The following is a 25,402-nucleotide window of genomic DNA, read 5'->3' as shown; positions in this document are numbered from 1 at the left end:
TGATGACATGTAAAGTGACAAGTAGGGAAATGAGTAATCAATATATTGATCCTTTTTCCATATCTATACAAGTGATGAAACCATACTAAACAACACTTACTCAATAGAATTTAAATTATTTTTTGCAGATTCATTCTTTAAATTGATAAATCATTTGAGACAGCTGCAGCAGGAATACGCACTTATTTCTGCCCCCCCCGCCCACTTGTGCGAAAATCTTGTGGTTTGAAAAATGACCCCAGATCCTGACCCCACCAATTCCATGCTCAACCATTGATATATTAGCCTAAAGATGTTCCAAATCTGTTCCCAATGTGATTTAACTAATTTAGTGCTGATTTAACAACCATATTTCTGCTGCTACACATCCCGTTTGCTTGCATTGAATTTGAGGGCAATACTACTGGCACACATGGTCATATGTCATATTTTATACTGGTTGGCAGTCAGTTTAATGTAAAAAATGAACTAGTGTATTCACTGTGTGACAGCGGATGTACTGGCATCCAAACCAGAACCATTTAGATACAAAGCAACAAAGAAACGTCTTGCAAAGAGTACATTGAAGACCTTATACATTTTAATCATGGGCAAAAAATCATCACTAATAGGATTTTCACACACAACGTAATATACATACTGGCAATCCAAGCTTGTCTGCATCTACAGGTTGGTGGAAAGGCCAGGCAAACTGGTGTCGCCACACTGCCTTCATCACCACTTTGTTAAGATACTGCAACTGGTTTGTAAGTCTCCCCCTTCCATGAGCATTCTCTCCATTTGCCTTCATATTAATACTACTTGTGCTGTTCCCAAAATGGTTTACTTTCTCTCCAGCACCTATACCAGCATCCTGTATTAATGAAACAGGATAATAAATACATGAACATTAAATTCATATTCAATTTACATATACCATAAATTATTAATGCAATATAATTACTAGCCTTCAGCCAACCAACTATTGTAAAATTTTGAACCCTGTAACTGCTCATGCTTGTCAGACAGTAAAGATTTGAAATGACGTATGCTATCAAGTTTTTGGGATACATTACTCAAGTTGTTGCTTTCATACATTTCAAGTTGTTAATCATGGAAAAAGTTCATATTGGACATTCTCACCTCAAAGCCAGGGTCTGATCTCATATCCATTTCAGTCTTAATGTCCATATTATCAGGTTCACTAATGTTACTGTATTCACTATCAGAGTCTTGCCTAATTCGGCTATGTACAGTGTCACCAGTTTCTCCCCTGAAAATATATCCATGTATATAATATACACATCACTTCAGCATAGCAATTTCTGTTAGATCCACATTGTACTTGTAACTTTTAAGAAAAATCATCAGCACTGTATTTTCTAAAAAGGTCAAAATTTCATTATTTTTTAAATTTTAAAACATTTTTAAAAGCAGTAGGTGTAACAATGTATCAATATATCATATTTTATATCTGTACTACTTATGAAGTGATGGAAATGCATCTTAAATTAATATTTAAAAAAAACTAAATTGATTCTCTTAACTTGCAAGAGATACAAGTCTCGCTGATGCAACACGAGAACCAGTTTTAGACTACAGAAAGAAAAACTGCCAACTTTAAGTTTTCAAAATATAAATACGAGCTGTATGGAACCTAGTGATTTTGACCTTGCACCAAAGAGGCCCAAAATTGATGGACTTCTGCCTCAACTAATGGTTAAGGTTGAGTGCATGTCTGGGGAAATAAATAACCAAACACAATGTGGTGTTGCAGGCACTAATTTGTCTGCAGACAGACCAACAAATGGATATAAATCATGCTAATATGCACTAAAATTCAATTTTTGAAAATGTAAAATAAAGAATTGGGAATTTAAAAAAGCTCAAAAGTAAAATGCCATGTTACCTCATTAGATTATTGTAATGATTTCAATCATTTGTGACTAAAAAAACTTGGTCCAATGCTGTCCAGAGGCATGACATCAGACGTCATCTGGAATGTGTCTTTATATTTCTATGCCCATCACTATAACATAGCTGAAACAAAAATAAAATTTAAAAACATTAGGTATCAATATGGACAAAGACAACTTGTTAAAAGTACAATAATCCAAACTCTAATGGCTTTTTAAGCATGATATCAGTCTTTATGTACATATAGCCCTCAAAAACCTGTATTGGGATCCACAGCACCTTCAAGTTTTATAAAGTTCTACTGCATTTTGCATCATAACATCAGTGATCATAAATTAATCCTTTCAATCCTTGTCTTCAACCTTTCATAGGTCATCTGAAGATACAATTTGTGCTCATTACTAGAGATACGACAATGGATAGATTCAGTATGCAAAAAATATGTCCATGGCCAGAACAGGCATCAAACTCAACTCATGAACCTCAGATTAGAACCCACACTACCAATCAGACTATGGTTACATCCCCTACTGTCTTAACATGCATAGAGCTAATGTATGACAAATGATGGAGTACGAATATACACAATTATTCTGCCAACTACTAACAAATATTCACAGCAAGGCAATCTACCCTTTTTCTTAGAAAGTTGGACCAATCTTCAGCAATGTCAACAAAATATCCATGTAAAACTTTTGTCAACTTGGGAAACATCTCCAAATGCAATCTAATAGTAAATGGCTAACAGGTTCAAGATACTGGGACAGTCAAGTTACAGTAGGTCACAGTGTGTATCCTATTTAAAAGGAACTTTAATTTAATGTAAGCATGGTGTGGCAACACAGGGCAGCAAGAGACATAACACTGAGCCACTCCTGAATGAAATCAATCAGATGATTTACCTTTAAAGGCATAACAATTTGGTCACAAGATCCATTGATCACACAACAAAGAACTGCACTGCAGAGTAGAATCATTCCAATAGTCATACTGCCTTCTTAAAGTTTTAGATTAATATTCTAATGGTCTAATTCATACTGGTATGGTTCAATACAAAGATACTCTATCATGGAAAGCTGCTGTATGAAGTTACTGCTCATGAGGCAGAACTGCCAACCCTCCAGACTTGGCCATTAATGAAAAGTTTGATAAAAATTGGTGAAAAATTATAACATGACACTAACTCCATCCTGTTTGATGGTCAGCACTGCATTATATGAAAATCCCAAAATAAAAATAAAATATTATTTACACTGATACATGGTACATATATGACAGGTAAATTATAAGCAACAATACCAGCTCTTGTGCCTATTCCCAATGTACATTATGCTTTTCGCACGGTAGTGTGCCATCAATGTTTGATGGCTGAATGCTAGGCCAAATTTTGGTGTACCCCAATCTATACTTCACTTTGTAGAATACAAAATCTTTTCTCCTTGGAGGTGAAAACATTTTAACTGAGGAGTAGCTTAATTACTAAATGGTATTAATCCAGAAGATGAAACGGTGAACGATAAATGATGTTGGTGCATGAACGGAAAACTGAACTCAAGCAGATTACAGTATATGCTAATCTTTCCATCTAAAAAATTCCAACACTAAAAATAGCTGTCTTCATGTAGTTTCCTAACATTTATGTACTTTTTACTACCAATGTGCTTCCACACATCGTCTATGCCACCATGCCAACACTAAAATTTGTGGCACACTGCAAAAACCATGATGTATTTCGGTATTTGATGGCTGAATGATCAGCAAATGTTTGGTATATTCCAAAGTAAGCGTCACTTTTGTGCAATATATTTCTTTTTCCTTGGTGGTGAAAACATTTTAAAGATGTGATGCCAACCATTCAAATCAGTGTTGGCAGCACATGCACAGAGAAACATTCCGGTTAGATACCAGGTTCTTTAAAAAGCATTTGTAAAACTACTCTTGTGCATATAAACTATGCTCAAATGTTTGCCACCCAGCCATTGGTACTAATTGACTATAGATATGCTAATATTGTGATAGCAGTCCCGAACCATTTAACTGGAAAATTTAAAATAATCGAGAATTTGCGATGTAATATGGGGAACTGTGATGACTTTTGTCCCATAAACATACAGCTGACCATCCCAGATTCTCATTACCCACCATAGCACTCCAACCCCCCATGGAAAAAAATATATAAAAACCTGCCTTAGGCCCATCCTAAATCCAGTGCAATAGGAAATGCACATTTTGTGTGTGCTTAATATATGATCATTGTTGTTGATGTCGATATCACCAAGAATCTTCCCTTTTTAAATTGGAGCCAAATAAAGCACCAGTCCAGTCACGACTGGTAATAAAATACTGGTTCAGAGCATATAACAATAACTGTTGTGCCTTTCTGAAAAATGAATCTGGCAACAACAAAAAAATTACAAAGAGAATAATAATTGATGAATCATCACAAGAAGGATGTCTCCAAGCTTAGATTCTCAACGCAAATTATTTAAAGCCTGACAGTAAGCTTCTTTACTGGTAATTTCATCCTGCAAGACAAGTATTTGTTTTTTTTTTGTTTTTACATAAACCACACGAAGAACCGTATATTTATGTACACAAAACTAAAGAAAATCAGACTTTTTAAGGGAATGCAGTTTATAAAAATTATGACCATAGGATTGTCTGAACCTTGATTTTATATTATATACATTTCATAATTTTAACGTGTACATTTAACATTGTATCACCAATTTCAGGTTTACATTTATTGGAGGTATTTATGGGGTAACTTGTGCTCAAGTATGCACAACGACTAGACTAGTTGCGCCCAAGTTTGATAATGCAGTGTACCAGTTTTAATAAATCAAATTAGAGAACCCTCTTCTTTTTTCAGAATGACTGGTTGCAGAACAGAGCACGTGTCCGATTTTTTTTACTTTTAGGCCTTTGATCTAAATCTGATCAGTCTGAGCTGCACAGAAATGTGAACCTTTGCAAAATGTTGGCAGAGGTTTCAGATTTGAAGAAAAATAGTACAATTATTATCCTTCTGCCTATGATGACACCCCCCCCAACCTCTTGCACCACCAAGCATCCAGCTACAAGAAAATCTCTATGAAGCACATTTAAACACTTAAGTAAGTCCAAAATTTCCCATCTTCATTTTAAGTGAAAATGAAAAAGATTTCCAGGGGGCAATGAGTTCATAATATTAAATGTATCATGCAGAAAAAATGGGAACCAAGTGCCTCCCAAAACGAGACACTGGCAGACCATCTGGTTTCATAGGTCAGATGCATGAATTAATGCCATGTCTAATATTACCATCAAATGGAATGAAATCAATGTTGAACACAATATTTAGAACATTTTTTTCCTTCCTCATAACTGCTTTCTTCTATGGGCAGGAAAGAAAATGAATTAGTTGGTGAAATGGAAACTTTTCTTTTTGTGCAAAGCATTGTCAAATATTTTGATACATTCAAAAAAATATCGCTATCAGAGAAATAATGAATACTTTAACCTTAATTCTGGAGCACATTATCTTCAGTTAAGACCCTCCTCCATATTATTTTCCTACTGCATTTGTATTAAAATTACGGTAGGTCAGTAGGTTAAGTAATTCAGGTACTGGGATAAACTAGATGCACCAATCAATTTTGGGAAACTTTTCTTAAAGATTGGTTAGGGGGAGGAGAAAGTGGTAGGTTTGGCAATGAAAAAGATGCACAATTGCAAACACTTAACCACCAACAATGCTATCAAGAAAATGTAGCCCATGGCAAAATCCACATGGACCATTCACTCCATCAAGTCTACTGTTGAACTGAAGCAAGCACACTTAAATGCATTAAATGAAACCAATGGTATGCTATGACACTGAAGACGCTCATGAAAACACCAAATTATTTTTCTGAATTCAGCACATTACATAACAGTGCTGTTGGAAATGATACCCAATTAGAATGTTACCTTTACCATTTACAAAACATGCTGCAACGTTAATTTTAATTTGTCTTCAGTAAACTCGAAGATATGTCAAGCTAACTAAAGTTGATCATAGCAATTGTTTCACCCATGGTGAAACAAAATAAATGTTTAAGGAAAAAAAACCTGCCTAGTCAGATTTTAAAACAAGTGCAACTGGAAGCATACATTTTGTTTGGCAGTGATCAGTCATTTATGTTCATTTGTTTTTTATGTTGTTGTTGTGGGTTTAATGCCATTTTTCAGCACAAGATAGGCTATACATGGCGGCCTATTTTAATGGTGGAGGAAGAACCCGGGAAAACCCCGGAAAGAACCACCAACCCACGAGAAGCTAGTGGCAAGTGTTCTCATATACCCACATAGGCCGAACCCGAGACTCTATCCCACAGACAGGTGAGATGGCAGTGATCTGTAACAGTAATTGCTTTAGACCACTCGGGGCCCCGTTTTTTATGTTAAGTGAGATGAAAAGTACAACACCCAGCAGTAAGAATGTACAGATTTAACAAGACAGTGACACTACATCTCATGAAGGTTATTCGTAAAAACTAAGCCAACACACTGAACAAATGTTCCACTCAGGAATGACAAAATCTGGCAAAAGATGAAACAGATACACATCATCTTTGATATTTAATACATCTGTACACTTTATATTTTCAATAAAATGTTGCTAAAACAATCGGTGAATAAACCATTTCTTAATGTATGGTGGAAAATATATTAGCAAATTTCTCTTCATTACTGTGTCGTGTACGTTTACTTGGGCTGAAGTAGATAAAAGATTAAAAAACTTCTCTAACATATATGAAAAACGAATCTTTGATATATATATATATCCAGTAATCAGTTGAATCCAAATACATATTATAGATAAAATTTAAAACAAAATCTTTCTTCATTTATCGACTTTGCCTACAGTACGTTTCATTGAGAGTTGTGTGTGTGGCCATTCAAAGTGATCAGATTTTCCCCAAAAGAAAATTTCATCTTATTCCTCGTCAAGTTTACATACCTTTTTTTAGAACTCACAATAACCATATTGTAAATTTTAAAAGTACTAATAGTGTTTGCTTTTTTATTCTGGATTGTACAAACTTTATAATAAAGACGTGGAATGAAAGACACCAGCACGTTTCAGTTACCATCAACACATGTGCTTTTTCTAAATAACGAACAAAAAATTATATTAAATGGAACACTTTTCTTATCCTCCAGCCTTGCAATTAGCGAAAATAGGGACAAAAATTAGTGAAATTTGACATGAATTCGAGATGGGGAATATTTGTCGGAACAAATGTTTAGCATCGTCTCCAGCAAATAAAGGTAGATTGGGTTCAACAAGAAAATTCACAAATAATGCTTCAGCGTTGGTAGTTTTTAAATTTCCCAACCCAAACTAACTCGAGCAAATTACAATATATGCTAATCTTTCCATCTAAAAAATGTCAACACTCGAAAAACCTGTCTTCATGCAGTTTCCTAACATTTATTTGCTTTTTGCTACCAATGTGTTTCCTCACATTGTCTCGGCCACCATGCCCAATGCTAAAATTTGTGGCACACTGCGTGCAAAAAAGCATCATCTATATCTGTGTTTGATGGCTGAATGCATGGCCAATTTTTGGTATATTTCAAAACTAAACTATTTGGGCAATAAATTTCCTTTACCATGTTGGTGAAGACGTTTTCAAGATCCAACTCCAAATGGTAATTCAAATCAGTGTTTGGGGCAAACGCGGAACAAAGTTCCGTTCAGGCCCGTTTCCCTTAAAAGTATTTGTAAAACTACTCTTGTACATATAGATTAAAATACGCTAAAATGCTTTCTACCAGGCCAACTGTACCAATCAGCTATAGTTCCACTAATATCACAACCTGCAGTACCGGATAGATTTGCCAACTGCCGATATCGCGAATAACGCTTCAAGGGAAATCGGTTATTTTATTAAAGATTTAAAATAATTGAGAATTGGGGAATTTGTGATTTGTTTGCATGCAGCATGAAATTCACATCAAAATCATGAGGGGTGGCAGCTATGTAGTAGTTAACAGCAGTGATAGTTGAAAGTGTGGCCCTTCTTATCAATTTATTAAAGAATATACAGGTTGCAACTTATCTAAGAGTTTGCTTATATATTTACATTGTATACTCCAAGAGAAAGCTTGACCAATAAAGTGGATGCCGTCTTATTTTTTAGCTTCTTGTTTATTAATCCAAGAAATCAAGCTATTTTTAACTCTGAAAACGTGTAAAAGAACTGGATTATTCATTTATTTTTTAAATGTTTGACAATAAACCTGTTTGCAATTGAAATGTATGATAAGATAAATGAAGTGGTGTGTGTGTGATTTGGATTTTTAAGGTAGCTTTAACAATTTTTCAGTCATATTGCTATGATATATGCAACGTGAAAGTATATATTGATGTCTAACACTGGATCATAATGCCGCAGTCATGTAGGTTGATGTCCCACCCGTCACATTATCCTTACACCAGGCCAACCAGTCCTAACACCAACATCTTAATGCCGAGTGCCAAGCAAGATAGCTGTTAGTACCATTTTTCTAAGTCCTTGGTATGACTCAGCTGGGGATCAAACCCATGACCTCCCGCATCCAAGGCGGACATTCTAACCACTTGGCCACTGGAGCAGTCTAAGTGGTACCATTTTCGCTTTCAACATGAAAATTAAGCGCATCAATATGTTGTTCGGAATGGAAAGAAATATATCTTCTTAGTTATTCGGTCATAATTACTTGAAAACATCAGTATTCAGTCATAAACAATTTGATCTTGGTAATCCACTCAGTATTTGTTTTTAAAACTTTCATTATAATTTTATGTTCCATTTCAAACTCTCCAACTATGAAAGGTCATTTCTACATTGATTGTGATGTGATTTTTTTATTTTTAATGTTTGCAATGTGACAGTTTATAGTGATGTCTAGCACTGGAGCATCATGCCCCAGACATGTAGCATGATGTCCCACCCAGTCACATTATCCTGACACCAAGTCGACCAGTCCTAACACTAACCTCTTAATGCTGAACGCCAAGCGAAGCAGCTGTACCATTTTTTTATAAGTCTCTGGTATGACTCGGCCAGGGATCGAACCCATGACCTCTCGCATCCGAGGCGGACGCTCTAACCACTAGACCACTGGAGCGGTCATTTCTACATTGAACAAATCAACAATGTGATAAGGAACAGATTGTCGCAAGGCTCTCATTTAACTTGTAGTACATAATACTCTGCCTAAATGACTTGCATTTTAATGTGACAATCAAAATATATATATATATATATATATATATATATATATATATATATATATATATGTGTATATATATATATGTATATATATGAAAAGTAAAGATCATTTAAATTTAAAAAATAACAACAAGTTTAACATTACAGCTTTGAGAAACAAACAAAAAAATATTGCAAATACATTTACCATTGCCTTGGGGTTTTCTTTAAATATAAAGTTGATCATGCTAATGGCGGCATACCCTAATGCTATAAAAAAAAAATTCCTGGGGAAATATCCGAACACACAATAGAAAAGACATGCATACTTTAGGCAGATGTAAGTACATCTTTCAGATGCGAAATAAGACGTCAACTGTCCATGATTTAATTATACAGAAAGTACAATTAAAAAATTAAAGATCAATGCAATTTTGGCAAAACTGGAGATGCTAGATTTACCTGACAAAGGAAAACTATTCATAATAATCAAAGCAGTTAAATGTTACATGTAATCCAAACTCTACTATCTTTAGTGATTTTCTTCACCTTTTAAACAAAATACTGGCAATGCCACTGTTGGTGTGTATGTTCATTTTGTGTCAGATTACTAACAGTACACGACTTGCTTATGGAGTTTAGAAAATTAAATGAGTGGCATAGTTGAATTGCTCAACATCCTTTTGACAAGGCATCAATGTTACACACAAGGCAAGTTTCCTCTAACCCATGCCACTTCATTTTTTGTATTTAGACATATTTATCAGAATGAGTGTCATAGCCATTGGCTTGAATGACCTCATCAAATCAATAGAAAGATGATTTGGGTCAGGAAACGCAACCAAAGTTAAAACATACAACCAAATTAGACTTAAATGTACAATATTTGAGATTGTCAAAAACTAAATGTACAATTAATTCTTAATGTTAATTAAGTAATCTTATTTCATACATTCTCACAAGTACACACTGAACTGGATTTATCTCTATTAACACTTATATATTGTAGTCTTTCAAATTAGAACTATTAGCAATACTATTGATTTGGAGACAACTCGAGTGTAAAAACCTTTGATTTGTTCCTGCGATTTTAAGTTTGTTCCATTATTTCTTAGTTCAGTTTGTGCCGTAATGTAGGTACTGCAGAACAGACTAGTTTCGCGATTTCTCAAATTCATTACTGCAAGTCACCATAAATTATGGTCGTTGCAACGACACTGGATCCAACAATTTTAAAGTCATTAAATTAACATCTACTGACTAATGAGGCATGATTGAGTAGCTGCAGATTTCCCCCACCCCTATGCAAAGCATGTCCCGTTTAATACAATATAAACCCGATGGTAAGAAAATATATCAAAAATCAATGATAAATTAGCACTATATTGTATCAAACAGAAAACATTCCTTCAAATTTTTAGCACCAATGAGTCACCGACTCGTGTAACGGTAATGGCGGGATCGACGTAATTCACACAGATTTTCCAGCTTAGCTTTACAATGAATAAATACATCGCTACAAAATACAAAAACAAGAGTTTTCTAGTAGCTATATAGGATCTTTTGTACAAGAGCCTAGTGCCAGGCACAACTGTAACCTAGATATTGAATAAAGACAACTATGTCAATGACGTAAAACGGTTAATGAAAGGTTTTATTTCGTAAATTTGAGAACGGAGTGCGGACAACGGAAAAATTACAATTAGAGGATTACCAAAAGCAAGTTAATGGCATTTACAAATGACATGGAGTGTAGCGTGTTGTACAAAATAACTCTAACATGAACTCGGAATTTCAAATCGGCTCATTTCTTCGAAAGACGAGAAAATTTGGAGAGCTGAAATTACTGTGGACTTTCCAACAATGGCGGACGAGACATTATGTCCCCGCCGAAAATGATTACTGAAATACTACGAGTTAAGGCATCCAAAAAGCAAAATTGACACATAGTAACCTTTTTGGCTCACTGGGGCATTCTGCTGATACCCTTGGAGTCTCGGATGGCTCACTGTGTCCATAATAGTGATTAGATTCCTCAAAACAACATCGCCGTCCGTCCAAGTACAGCTTTCATAACCCCTTGAATGTGAGCTTTTTATATGATGCTGTCCAAATAACGCGATCTGATTGGTTAGTGACCATCACATGATAATAGTTACCAGGGAAAATGTTGAATATTTCTTTACATAGTCCAAAACACAGTATAAATTACTAAATCTATGTTCTGCCCATATTCATACAACTCCATGCAAATTTTACGTTCACAACACCATTGGTAAATCCTCTTTTAACCGTTCGTGCGATGAGACGCGATACAGGACCCTGCCGGATATCGTGTAAATTTGTACATACATGATTGGCTAAGTATGTCACGTGCCTGATAGAATGTAATCAAACTCAATGTACTCAAATAGGTAATTTTGTTTAAAATTGCCATTGTGTCATTGATGTCCGTAAATAAATTTAATAACTTAAAAAAGTATATAAAAAGGAAAAAAATCATTTTGAAGTCACGTGAAGTAAATTACATACATCGACACGAGCACTACCGAAATTTTACGGTAATGAAGTTAAGTGTACATTAAGACGCATGCGTGATGAAAGACATGTGTATCGATAGCGGGAAGGCACTAGGATCATACACAAAACAACGCTGTCGTGACATATATTGACTCAGATTTTTCCTTTAAAGGGTATACCATAAAAGACAACATCTTTAGTTCTTTTTAAAAGTAGATTTTAGATCAGTTGAGTAGTTAACCTTCGCACACCAACCCTGGGAAAACAATCGCCCTGGATTGTTTGACACTACTGTATTGCATACATATACTGTCATGTATATCAGTTATTTTTACAGGGATATCTGATAACAAGTGTTCTAAGTTACAGATTGGATATTGAAAGTTATGAATGGTATATATTGGTTAGTTATGTGAAGTTTAGATTACATACTCGTACACAGAGTTTACATTGCAGCATTTTGAACATAAATTTATGAAGTCCATAAATACTCCACCGATTAAGGAAACTCCATGTGGTGTATTTAATTTGGTGTACTTTATTAGTTTCAGATCATGCATATAGTTAAATTATTCAGATTAATTGTTGGGGAAGGGTCTTGCCAGGGCCACCGATATATTTATTCCCCTTATAAATGTATCAACTAAATAGTTTTTTTGTGAGATTAATGTCATTGGTCTAGAATAAAAGTCGTAAAGTCGTGTACACCTGCTGGACTCGTGCTTGATATTGAGAAAAAAAATCAATAATCTGAAAGACAAAAAATCGTACAGAGTGACAGAATTTCCTCAGATTAACCCTGTGACCCATTCTGACATGGGACCCTCTCATAAATACTACCAAAAACGACGAGGTAAGTAACTTCCATAAACTTAGCTCCATGCTTGACAGTCATTTCCCTCTGCTATTCCATCTTTGAAGTCACACTACCATAATGTATAGCTTAATTTACTCATAATTTTCTATCCACCAAGCTATCATTTTTTTCTGCGTTTCACCAAACTGAAGTTAAAGGCTCCAAAAGGTAAATATCATGAACCAAATGCATGCGTGATATTTAAGCATTACCCTTCAAAGCAATCATATTTTGCTGTTGCTGTGTGTTGCTTAGTTGGGATGTTTTTAAAATGAGTATAGTGCATTCATTTTGTGTGGAACAGGATTCCTAAAGCTGAATCAAGTTCTGGTTAGTAGGAACGTACTTTTGCACCTACCACTCTGATTAATGAAAGAATATATCATAGAGTCACAAACACCATATGTCCCAGCAGGCAGAATTCATGCAATTTGTACGTTTTGGAACCTTTAGCTTCAGTTTTGGTGCACCTCAGAGAAATATCTGGGGAGTAAAACAAGCCATAGATTATGGTAGTGTGCCATCAAACACAGAAATAGCAGAAGGAAATCATGGACAAGGCTTGGAATTAAGTATATGGAAGTTACTTACCTTGTCTGTTGTATAGTATGATAGTCAGGGTCCTTTCCCAGAACAGGCCCTGGGGGTAATCTTAGGTAATTTTGACACTCTTTGAGATTTTTTTCCTTCAAATTGTTCTTTTTTTTTCAGAGCATCTGTGGTCATGTAGGTGTTGGGAACTGCCTTTTTCAGTAAAGCGTCTAATTAAATTGTCTGGATCCTCATACATCCATTTTCCTTTATTATTTTACACCCCAAGAAGTTCATATGGTGAAATTAATCTTCAATCACATAGACATTTTTAGATGTGATACCTAAAGGTGTGTGCAATGAAAATGTGTGCTACCCTGTTTTCTGTTATGATATGTCATATATGTTCTTTTCTTTAACCAGATTAGTACCTGGCATCTATTGAATAATATTCATTTCGAAGTTTTTTTAATGAAATTTAAGGTGCAGAGCAGTCAGAAATCAGGATTGAATAGACACTGGCTAAATTTTAAGTACAGTATTAGAATACCAGTAGTTAATATTGAATTTAATTGAATAAATATGAATACAGGAACACTTTGACTTGTACTTTAGAAATATATTTTAAATGCTTTCTCTTTCTTATTTCCAAATCCCATCTTACCATTTTGACTTCTCAGTCCTTATTTATATTCCATAAGTATGTCGAGCGAGACAGGTGGCAAAGTGGGTGAGGGAGGAGATGTAAAGGCGTCCCTGACGAGCCCAGTTGTGTCAGCCACAAGCACGACCCCTACTGCAACAGCAGCTACTCCCAAAAGCCAATCACAGCCACTAGTAAGTTACTAGAAGTAAATTGGCTCATAATATGGTTCTTGCAGGACATGATGTTAATTTGTCCCCCTAAGTTTAGTAAAATAGTTTAAAACATGCTTATCCAAGTTTCTCCTGAGCCTTCCCATCCCATTTTTGATATTTGGGCATTTATGCTGGAGTATAGGAGGAACAGTTGTACATCTAATTGAACTGGTTTAACCAATTAGTATAAGCACTTAGTACATTATAATGTATGTTTTTTTTTAAAAATCCTACCAATCCTAATTTTAAAATCAGTGCAGTAGTTTTTGTTTTTTGTCTGCTAAAAATATTTGTTAGCTAGTGCTGAAGTCAAGCATCACTAACATTTAGAGTGTCAATTACAAATAACAAAGGGGTCACACTACCAGGCAAAGTGGGCAACCGAGTTGCCTTAAAAAAAAATGTCAACTTCGCCGCCTTCTGTTAGGAAACCAAAAACAACTTCACCATGTGATTCTTTTTTAGAGGTACATTGGTTGACTAGCTTTTGAGATGCTCCTTTGCCTTAGCCAGATTAGTTCCATTGTTGTGTTGTAGCTTAAAGTGAAATGTAGGCATCTAGCCATCAAATAACTAGTGTTGATGTCAACTGCACCAACAAATTCTTGCAAATTGACAGGCATGCGTTTTTACAACTAATTGATCATTAACATTTTCTCTAGTAAATTAGGTTTCACTGCCCGATTTCTCCCAAGTTATCCTTTGACGATAAAAACTTATATTAAGCAACTTCTTTAAGAAGCGTATGTAAAAAGTAATTTGTCTTAAGTATAGAATCCGTGATCTGAATTTTTTAACTGCAGTGTTACATTATTTTCTTCATAAAATCAATAGGAAACCATAAGGGAACCTATCATGTGAAATAATGGCAGTCAACTATGTGTCTGGTAAAGTGCCACTTTATTACATTGTCTGTTTTTGTAAACCATTGGGCAGATATATTCAGGAAAATATACAATTCATTGAAAGAAAAGACCACATATACTGTTCTTGAAGATTTAGTTTTAAAGTGCAATTATGTAGGCCATGCAAGTATGTGACAGTGCTATATTGTGGAATATTCAAGAAGTGCTGTATGGTCAAAGTTGTCTTGTGAAAATACATTTGCATTCCTATCAATGGACTGATTTAATAGAGCTATAAAGTGAGTGGTTACATTCAGAAAACCCTGCTTTCAGGAACTAGATGTACTCACATGTCTGTTTTGATTCAGTTGGAAAGGGATTATTTAATTCATAAGCCAGCTTTAATGCTTCATTGTGTTGTCTCTCAATAGTTATGGTAATGTTTTATCGACAACAAAGAAATCGGGACAGAAAAGATGATTTGAAGACGTGCATTTGCTGTCTTATTCGTAATACAGGGTTGTTTCAAAGTTCAGAAATCGTTTCAAGTGCTATTTTATAGTGAACATTCAGAAAGTTAATATTGAGTAAGGTTAGTCAATTAAGCATTTTTACTTCAATCTAGTCAGTTAAATTTAATTACAACGTATAGCTTCAATTGTTCTCTTTCAAAGTCATGTGGCCACAAAATACTGGATATTAATATAATTTTAATACAACTACCAAATGTGTTTATACTATACCTACAACTGTACTTGAAAATAAAGTATTGTTTAAAACAAATATTAAATGCAAAAATGTGTTCTGGAAAATAGAGAGCATAATTTTAAAAAGAGAACAAAAGCACACACACATACACTCACACATATTGCAATTCTTGCTTTGCTCCCATTTTTCTCTCCCTATCTAGCTTGGCCCCTGATAATTTGTAGCAAATTTTCTTTTATTTTTTTGTGAAGTCTCGGATATGTTGCAAAAGAAATGACATTATTATTTTTAATTTGTACACAGTTACCCACTCAAAGCTTGATACTAAAATGGTTTAATATTGGGAACAGTTCCTATTCTGTTGCAGTTTGACACTTAGCCTTTTATTTCTCAAATTGCATATCTTTTGTCTTATTATATGTTTATCTAAGGAGCTGTGTGTTAGTACATAATAAGCCTGTTAAATCCATCACAGTTATCGTCACAACTCAATAGTTCACATTTTCATTGCACTTTCCTTCTGTTTTAATTGAACCCACACATAGTTGAGATATTGGTGGTCAGTATAGTTGGGCACTTGTACTACTGTCACCCAGGCCTCCATACAGGCATTTCATTTAGTTATTCAACTCGATATATACGTTATCATTTCCACCTTGGGGATCTCTTATTTCAAGGCCAGTGTAATTGTAATATATGTCTAGTTTTTCTGTTAAACTTTCCTTTCCATTATATGATTTTAGAAACCATTTGTACAACTAAATATCATCACTTAAAAGGTGTTAAGGGGCCCAGTGTTCATGGGCAACATAAATAGTTTAGGCTTCAGTCACAATCACCCTCATTTGTTTGTAACTTGAGTGTCTAAATATAATTCATGAAGGTTGGTATAGTTGCATGTTGTCAATAGAAGATATGTTGCATTCCATGTTTAAAGTCATATCCTCAAGGGCAGGATTGGATTTCATGAGGTTTCATTTGTTTCTGCTTTATAGCATAAAATCTGTTTGACATACAGGATTTGACCACAGTACACTACGTCTCAGTTTGATTGCATCTCATGTCAAGGGTTTTATCCCCAAGGTAGACATTTGCTCTTTCTGTGTTTTTCCTCTAATTGTCTTTAAGATAGTGTAATAAAACTTGGGGTTTTTTTTTCGATGCCTAGTAGTGTAAGCTCTGTTGTAAAAAGTCACTGTCAGATTCATTGTGAACCGTGTTAGGTGGGAGACAAAATTCAATGAATAGATTGGTAATCTGGTAAATATTATGTCCTTTATTTGTTGCAGAAACCAAACTACTCTCTCAAGTTTACTTTAGCAGGCCATACAAAAGCAGTGTCATCGGTCAAGTTCAGTCCTAGTGGAGAGTGGTTGGCCAGTTCATGTAAGTAAAACTAATAACAACTGCAAATCATGTGTGTAGTATACTTTTGACATTGTATTCGTGATATAGGGCCTCTTTCTTTAGAAAATGAGTTGCAGGAAAACACTCTTTAGCACTAAATTGAACATTTAAAGAGATGTGGTAGCTTACTTGGCATGTTAGACATGCAACCTAAAAGGCACAGGTTGGAACCATATCCATGGATTAACTCAGGTTAGCTACCATTTTGTATGGCTCTTTACTCCACATTCTCAGCATGTGGTGCCACAAAACAGCTAAACCAAAAATCAAACCAAATCAGATATTTATTACTTTAAAAAGAAAACGATGAGATAAGACAACAATTATTAAAGACCAGTCATAGTTGATGGTATGAGACTAAGTTTGTATGCATGGTCTGGAAGAGAAAATTCAGTTGAGCATAACTTGGGAAGTATGCTGCTTCCTCATTAACTTGCTGATGAATGGTGTGCATACCCGAATATAACTATGTGACAGGCATGGATTCTATATGTTTTAACTATGGGACAGGCATGGATTCTATATGTTTTAACTATGGGACAGGCATGGATTCTATATGTTTTAACTATGGGACAGGCATGGATTCTATATGTTTTAACTATGGGACAGGCATGGATTCTATATGTTTTAACTATGGGACAGGCATGGATTCTCTATGTTTATACTATGGGACAGGCATGGATTCTAAATGTTTTAACTATGGGACAGGCATGGATTCTCTATGTTTTAACTTTAAAATACTACAAAATATTGGTCCCCTCATCCTCTTAAAATTTTATTTTATAACATAGAGAATTAAATTATTTGGAAAGGTTGGCATCTTTAAAAAGATGAATTGCTGGAGCTTGCCAGCCACTATTCTATTTCAGACATAAAAGCATCTTTGATAAAACAAGTAATAAAATCTATTTGTATTTGGTTGATTAGTAAGTCTGTGTCTGGCTATGCAATGAAACTGGATGTAAAAGCCTCTGGTAAAACAAGATATAAATAATATTTTGGGACAGTATTTGCTGGAAAATAAAATAGATTATATAAGTGATTTGGGTTTGAGTACTTCTGTATGTGGAAATGGAATGAAATTAAAAGACTTGTATTGTTTAAAAAAAACAGATGGAAATAGTTCAGAAAACTTTAGCTTCAGAAAGAAATGATGGAAATCACGAAATCAGGAAGAGGACAGAAAAATGCATATGAAAAAAGACATGCAAATTCAAAAAGAGAAAGAAATGAAAATGCATGAGCAAGAAAGAAATGCAACTGCAAAGGAAGTTAAATGTAATTAAAATTAAAAGAATAAGTACTGGTACGCAGAAAACTCCCCCACCCCTAGTTTAGGCTTTGATGTAAACAAAAAACGTTAGGTTTATACTTCCTTATAAAGTAAAAAGTAAATCAGTATTTTCCTCATTTTGAGAAACTTTATGATAATTTGTGATCAATGTACTTATTGCAATGCTCAGGAAGTCTACACTTAACTGTCTGCAAAATAATTGCAAATTATGTGGTTTAAGGAGTGTGTCTTCAAGGGTTGTGAGTTGGTACCTAAGTCATGTCGAAACAGATTTAGGAATTGTAAAAAAGAAAGTAGACAAATCTATGTCAGATTTGCTAGAGATAAAGAACACTGTTTGATAGATGGTTCTCAGCCAAAAAGGTTGGTGAAGTTTATGATTTATGATTAATATTGTTCATGCTCTTTCAAAGGTTGTAGATCTTAAAATTAAACTTAATTTATACTTCATTTGAAAAGGCTCTTTTGTGACAATTATGCACAATGTGAATATTTTGTTGTCATGTATATAAGCTGTTCTGATTGGAAGTATTTGGTGATCATAGATCTATTTTCAGGTGAAAGTTGTATTTGAACTATATATATATATAGTTCTTTCTTGGTGTTTCAGAGGTATTTGACAATCTAGGGTTCTTCAGAGGGTATTTGACAATCTAGGGTTCTTCCTTGGTGTTTGGAGGTATTGGACAAATAAACTTGGGGGGTTTATATTTTGGGGGTATTGGGTTGTAATCAGACATGGCACAGAGTACAGTACATTGTACTCATTACTTGATACTGAAATTCCAAATACTTGTTCCTCTACTTGTATTCTGCATATCCTGACTTCGAAATGAAAGAGTACATTTTGGCATACAGCAGATAGTTTGTTAGGTACCTTTCTTCCCTAGAATGTTATGATAAATATTGAAGTTGGTAAATGTACTGAAGGCTTCAAGGAAATAAAAAACTTAGAATTTCCTACTTGTCCAAAATGATTGCCTTTTCTTCTTGACCATTTCTTAATTGTAGCCTAGCAAAAATTATAATCCCTGGATCTATGGTGGGGGGGACACAAGAATATATAATCCCTCATTTGGGGGAAATAGCATATGTGCTTTAGGTTGACTACAAAGTAAAACTTATCTGGTAAAAGTTATAATTTAAACAAAATATATAATCAGTTGATTTAACCTGTCAGTTTATCCTTTTTTGCCCTAGTTAACCATACTTCACTAAAGAAACTGCAACACCTGAGCCCATGTATTTTCATCAAGTACATCCTTTTACACCAAGAGTTTCCTAAGCATGAATGATTTTCATCGAGATGGTTTGGACTCATTTTTAGTGAAGTTTTAAAAACTTATTGAGGCATGATTTTTCACCAATTTAAAGAGAAATTCTGCCATTTTCTAACAAGAAAAATCCAGTTCTTAATATAGTCTGTGTTTTTTTTTATCAACTCTGATCCAGTTTGTAAAAAAAAAAATCTGTCTGATCCCATTCCACAACAATAAAATATTCTGATTGGTCAAACGTTTAATCTCATCAAGTGAATTTTCATGCAGTGGAAACTGATGGAAAGAAACAAGCATACTTGCAGAGCATGGCATCTCAAGTTCTCAAGAGAGAAAAAGAACACAATCTGTTTGGATTGATGTTTGAAAAATGTATCTAAATGGCTCGAGGGTAAAGTCGATTGAAATCTAGTTAGTGAGTTCATAAGAAAACTATGTCAGAGAACTGACATTTTGTGATCTTTGCCAGAAATATCTGAACCACCTTAGACCTTAATCATGGTTGGTAGAGTTTGGAGCAGCAAACAGCACCTCCAAAAGAAATAATACGCAAAGAAATGTAATATCAGAAGCTTAAATTACAACCAGATATGTCTGTCTGCATGGGTTCAAGTCTCGGATTCAGCCAATGTAGATATGTGAGAAAGCTTGCCAGTAGCTTCTCATGGGTCGGTGGTTCTTTCTGGGTTCTTCCTCCACCATTAATACTGGCCGCCGTGTATAGCCTATCATGTGCTGAAAAATGGCATTAAACCCAACAACAACAGCCAGAAATGTAATATGCTTAAATTACAGCCAGAAATGTAATATCAGAAGCTTAAATTACAGTCAGTACGAGTAAGTGCTTAAAAGGAAGAGACAAAACACAGGAAAGATTGATCATGGAGCTAGAAATATCAGTGGTGACACTGACAAAGGAGAAATCGATAGAATTCTTCGCCAAGACTAGAATATCAATATCAACAGGTTGTGTCCCGTGGCAGAAAAGACCAGTGAATTTGTGATTATTTATACTGAGTTGATGTATTTGTGTTTTATTTAACATATTTTCTTTTCTGAAAAGTAAAAAATGTTAAATAATTGCTACATATATAGACAAATTATTGAATTGCTGTGTGAACACAGGCATGAGCAGGTAACAACTTCGGCACTAATATTGGAGAAGTTGATGTGACGATAAACATTGTGATATTCTTCGAGTATTGTTGAAAGTTTTGTACAGTTGTTTGTTTGAAATGAAAAATAACTTCACAAAATATGATGCTAAGAAGATTGACTTTGTGCAATTTTGTATGAGTGTACCGTGCCTTTTTGGCCCCCTGGATCAGGGGCAGACCTCTCAGCTCTTACAGTGTTGATGTAAGTCTTACGAAAATTCCCCTCAGAATACGGACATATGGCATACACACAAAAACTATGTGAAAATGATTGTTGCCAAAAAATGTGGATAATTGGTTCATCTTTGTTTTATTTGGATCCGGGCTTCATCTTAGAAATAGTGAAATTAGTCAGGGAACACGACTAACTTTACAGCAGCACCCTATACGCTTTAAACTGCACCTATTTGATCATGTGAAGCATCTGCATGGTCAAACTATTGATTATATAAAAAAAATTTAATGGCATCCAGAAATCAATGCGTGTTTAAGACGAAACGGACAATATGCTTATAGAAAAGTGTTTATAATCAACACAGAAGAAAAAATTGAGTATGTCTTGTGGTGGGAGAGATGATTGCCGTCATCATGTGAAATGGAAAAGAATTTCCATGAATATGTCAAGTTGAGTGATATCAGCAAACCATTGAGTTGCATATGGTTTGGAACTAAAGTTTATCCAACTGTACTAATGGTAAATAAAGTCTAAGTGTACTTTACAAACTTTTTAGTTGAACATAATGTTTAACGTTGATGCGTCAAACTTTTATTTACGTTTTCCAGCTTTACAATAGCAGTTATTTATATTTTGTTACACCTTACTGAAAACTGATCAGTCTCGTGAGGGTTGGATGGTCTGCAAGGGCACTGCCCCTTGAGACCCTGTTGAGTGAGGATCCGACCCACTCTATTCATTTTCAATTTTTTATGGCGGACCAAAATCATATCGTTTGTTAATTATTTTTTTATATAATTACAATTCTATAAACAGGGTATTCCTACCAGTTAGATTTAATTACAGTTTGTTCACTAAAGGTCATATAGCCAAATTACACAGGTACATAAATCTTAATTACGTACAGCCCCTTGATAAATGTCCAGGTATAGTACATGAGACCCAAAGTACCTGCCTCAGGCAGTCACCTAGGTTGGCCTTAATCTCATTTTGAACCTCAAGCAATGCATACATGTAGTAATGTCAACTCCAGATAATATCAGGGTGCCATTGTTGCCTGGATTACAAAATAAATTTGGGAATGTAACATTTTTATCTGGCATTAAACCCAGAGAAGAAAGAATATATATATATAGAGAGAGAGAGAGAGAGGCTGATATAACTTAAGCAACAGTTGAAAAAAAATAATTTTTATTTTGTGGAAGACTTTTTGTATGAAAAATATAGAATCTGACATCCCAAGAAAAGTAATTGGTTTTGAAATTTTTTTAATTAGAAAGCATAAATTAGTTTGCATATGAATTTATTTTAAAAAAAGTGTATGGGGCAAAAATGGTTATATTCAAGTTATTGCTTTTTTTGCCTTTGAAATTATTTTGTTTCAAAATTCTCATGGTTGGTCATTTATTTGACAAGCAAAGGCATTAGTTTGTCATGCAATTATCAGAGTAAGTATCACATATACTTGTAAATGAAGTCCAACTGCAAACTGCATATACCTAGATTTGCTGTTGCATAATCTGACATGACTTTTCTCCGTTTTAAAGCAGCATTCTGCTTTTCTCCAGACTTGAATCAGATTTTTCTTGATATAGTCCATTTTTTATATCATCGCCAATCCATTTTTTTTTTATTAAAAAAAAGTCTGTCCGCTTCCATTCCACAGTGACCCTTATAAATTATTTGTTCCATATTTTAGTTAGCACATGACTCTTGTAAAAAGTATTCTGATTGGTCAAAGGTTTAAATTAATCCTATGAATCTTCATGTAATAGAAACTGATGGCAATGGAAAGAAGAAGCATGCTTGCAGAACATGGCATCACAAGTTGTTGAGAGAGACCATGACACCAAAAGTTTAGATAAAGGTTTTTTTTAAAAAAAAACATATGGGAATGGCTGGAGTGAAAAGTTGACGGAATTTAGTTGGTCAGTTTATAAAAAAAACTGAATGCTAGAGGACTGACCATTTGTGACCTCTGCTCTGCGGTAATCGTGGTTGGAAGAGTTTGGAACAGCACCTACAAAAGAAGCTGCATGTGAAAAATTGAAGCTTAGAAGGCATCTGTAAAAAGTGCAATTAATTACTATAAGACGAAAGATTTCTTGCATGGGAGAACAGATGTAGCCGTCTGTCAGAATATGTGCACTGCATGTCACCAATACAAGCACCATCTTGAAATGAAAAAGGCTGTCATTAAGAAGGAAAAGAAATGATTGCACATTGAGCCAAAAAGTCAGTGGTGACAACAAGGAAGTCAAGTTGAACATTTTTGTTAAGTTTATTAGTTTTTCAAATGAGTATTTTGGTTTATTTTATGATCATAAGTTGCACCAGGAGCAGTTTTTTATGAGTGTATAATGCGTTTTTGGCCTCCTCGACCCCCGGGTCAGGGGTGCTGCCCCTCGAGACCCTGTTGGGGGAGAACCCCCAAACCCTTCTTAAAATTTGTTCAGCTTTTTGTATGGAAGACCAAAATCAAGTCTGCATAATGTGCTGACACAACTGAGTCTGAGTAGTTTTTTGTAATCCTTACAACAAATAACACTTGTGATGGCAGATCAGGGTCTTTGTTGTTTGCACAACTTGTATATAATTTACAACCTGGACAGTGGCCCAGAATTGGAAACTGCCATTTGGAAATGCAAATGTTACTTTCCGTTTTGGTTTAATGGAGATAACCACAGTACTTGGAGCTTGGGGAGGAAGAGAATGCAGAAGGTTGAACTTGCGTAAAGACAAATTCTTGAAAACTTTGCTACAGTAGTGTGTGCTAAAACAAGTTTGCAATTTTTATCTCGATCCAAAGAAGACAAAACCATCATTTTGGACTATGTTCATTTTCTGGGCCGATTTACATGTTATGCTAATGTGTGTTACCAATTTCTCTCTCTCTCTCTCTCTCTCTCTCTCTCTCTCTCTCTCTCCATTCTGTATATGCATAAACAAACACACACATACCTGAAAGTCTGAAGATTAAACTGTAATACTTGACATATTTTGAAACTTCAGTCATAATCTCCACTCATTTGTCCTGTCATCCATCCATTCATTGATGCAAACACATATGTAGTACCATCTGTTCTTATAACTGGTGGAGATTGATATGGGTCAGACAAACTTCATTATTATATACATGTAAATTACTTCCAATTGGCTCAAATTAGGATTGTTGACTACCAGTGTGGCTTAAGATGTTAATTGTCTGGAGTAAAAAATGTAATGAAGTTTTACCTGGAAGCATGATCATATCCTGAATTAGATTAATGGGATTAGTTCCGCATGAGAAACTATGTGCTCAGTAGGTATTGTCTTCTGATTATGTAATTTTTAACATTATTACATGTATCAGGTTTTTTTATCTAATTATACAGGAAGCACATCCTTTGATATACAGGAAGCACATTTTTTTAGTATTGCATACGCTCATACAGTGCTCTTGCTTTTATAAAGTGTATTTCTTTTAATTAGTGATGTGAAAGATACAGGCTTATAATATTGGCAGTTTCATTATAAAATGAAGACACTGCAGATAGAGGAAATCGTACTTTGGATTTACGTTTAATTTTACAATATTGATCAGTGGAGTCAAATATTTATGAATGTGGGAGACCTATTTGAATGATCATCTGTAATTAAAAAAATGCCTTGAGTAAGGAAATCTGGTATCACTGGATAGATGATTCGAGGTATAAACAAAATTCTTCCAGGTTGGCACAAGTGATGTGACTAGGGCCTTCTTCTGAAATTCTTAAAAACCAGAGGTAAAAAGAGCGAGGGTAGACATGATGAGTAACAGAAGTAGAAATCTGGAACAATTTAACAGGGTCTGAACTTATCGCACCATCTGTAGCCTTTAAAAGTACAATATAATTTAAATGACTTTTTTTTTTCCTATTTGAAACTAATTGAATTTTGTAAGTTTATCTGGTTATGCCCTGCATCCTCCATGCATCATAATGGAGTCCATATTTCTGATCCAGTTTCTATCATACTATGGGCTTGTATCATAACATGTCTTGGATGAGTTTGATGATGAGTAAGGTCCTTGCATGTTAATGACATGATCATGCCATCTGATATGGCTGACTTTATTACATCAACAAGATCTTGGACAAAATTGATAATGAAGACGATCTATACGTATTAAGGTGATTTCCTTCGAGCCAAGCTTGCATGTAATTTTACATAAATGAAAATTATGTTAAAAAAATAATTTAAAAAATTGTGGAAGAGTTTATGTATGAAAAAATGTAGGACCTGACATTGAGAAGGATTAAAAAATATGTATTTAATCTTCTGTATTGAATTCTCATGCATCAAATGTGAAGCAGCATGCTCTAGTAAAATATGTCATTTAACTTTGATTACATGTGTGTATTGAACTAGATGAATTAGACAATGAAAAACCATGACATTTGACATCACATTTTTATTCTTGCCCTGACATGATGATATTTTAGCCTTGCTGCATGCTAATCTCTACCTTTCTTCCCTCTTTAGCTGAAGCTTTTGTCAAGAAAGAAAATTAAAAAAATAGATCATGGATGTTATAAAAATACATTCCTTATTCCTTCAGTTTCAAACTGGTATACTTTACATGTAAATATGCAAAATATTTATGGGGGGGGGGGCACCAGCCAGATGCTCCCCAC

General features: G+C 34.6%; 2 protein-coding genes across 6 annotated transcripts in view; one reads left to right on the top strand and one right to left on the bottom strand.

Annotated features, from left to right (window-relative positions):
- The window catches only part of LOC149778786 (bromodomain-containing protein 2-like), a 65,525-nt gene extending 54,128 nt beyond the window's left edge, over window positions 1-11,397 (bottom strand). For 4 of the 5 annotated variants that reach the window (XM_089939547.1, XM_089939549.1, XM_089939550.1 and 1 more), the window contains exons 1-4: window positions 11,074-11,261; window positions 1,889-2,019; window positions 1,123-1,252; window positions 641-853 (exon numbers count right to left, since the gene is read on the bottom strand). In XM_089939547.1, the coding sequence (XP_089795673.1) occupies window positions 641-853; window positions 1,123-1,252; window positions 1,889-1,893 (348 nt within the window). In that variant the 5' untranslated portion in view covers window positions 1,894-2,019; window positions 11,074-11,261. Of the gene's footprint in view, window positions 1-640; window positions 854-1,122; window positions 1,253-1,888; window positions 2,020-11,073; window positions 11,262-11,378 lie in introns of those variants that run through there. The other variant, XM_089939548.1, reaches the window with a different exon arrangement.
- A 279-nt stretch (window positions 11,398-11,676) lies between these two features.
- The window catches only part of LOC149778785 (WD repeat-containing protein 5), a 49,979-nt gene continuing 36,253 nt past the window's right edge, over window positions 11,677-25,402 (top strand). The window contains exons 1-3 of the mRNA XM_089939544.1: window positions 11,677-11,812; window positions 13,728-13,863; window positions 16,727-16,823. Coding sequence (XP_089795670.1) covers window positions 13,729-13,863; window positions 16,727-16,823 — 232 coding nt within the window. The 5' untranslated portion in view covers window positions 11,677-11,812; window position 13,728. The remainder of the gene's footprint in view (window positions 11,813-13,727; window positions 13,864-16,726; window positions 16,824-25,402) is intronic.

Source organism: Sinohyriopsis cumingii, chromosome 17, assembly GCF_028554795.1.
Source record: "Sinohyriopsis cumingii isolate HCF-2022 chromosome 17, ASM2855479v2, whole genome shotgun sequence".
In the NCBI taxonomy this organism is placed as follows: domain Eukaryota; kingdom Metazoa; phylum Mollusca; class Bivalvia; order Unionida; family Unionidae; genus Sinohyriopsis; species Sinohyriopsis cumingii.
The sequence above is the reverse complement of the archived record's forward strand: the minus strand, read 5'-3'. Positions and strand labels throughout refer to the sequence as shown.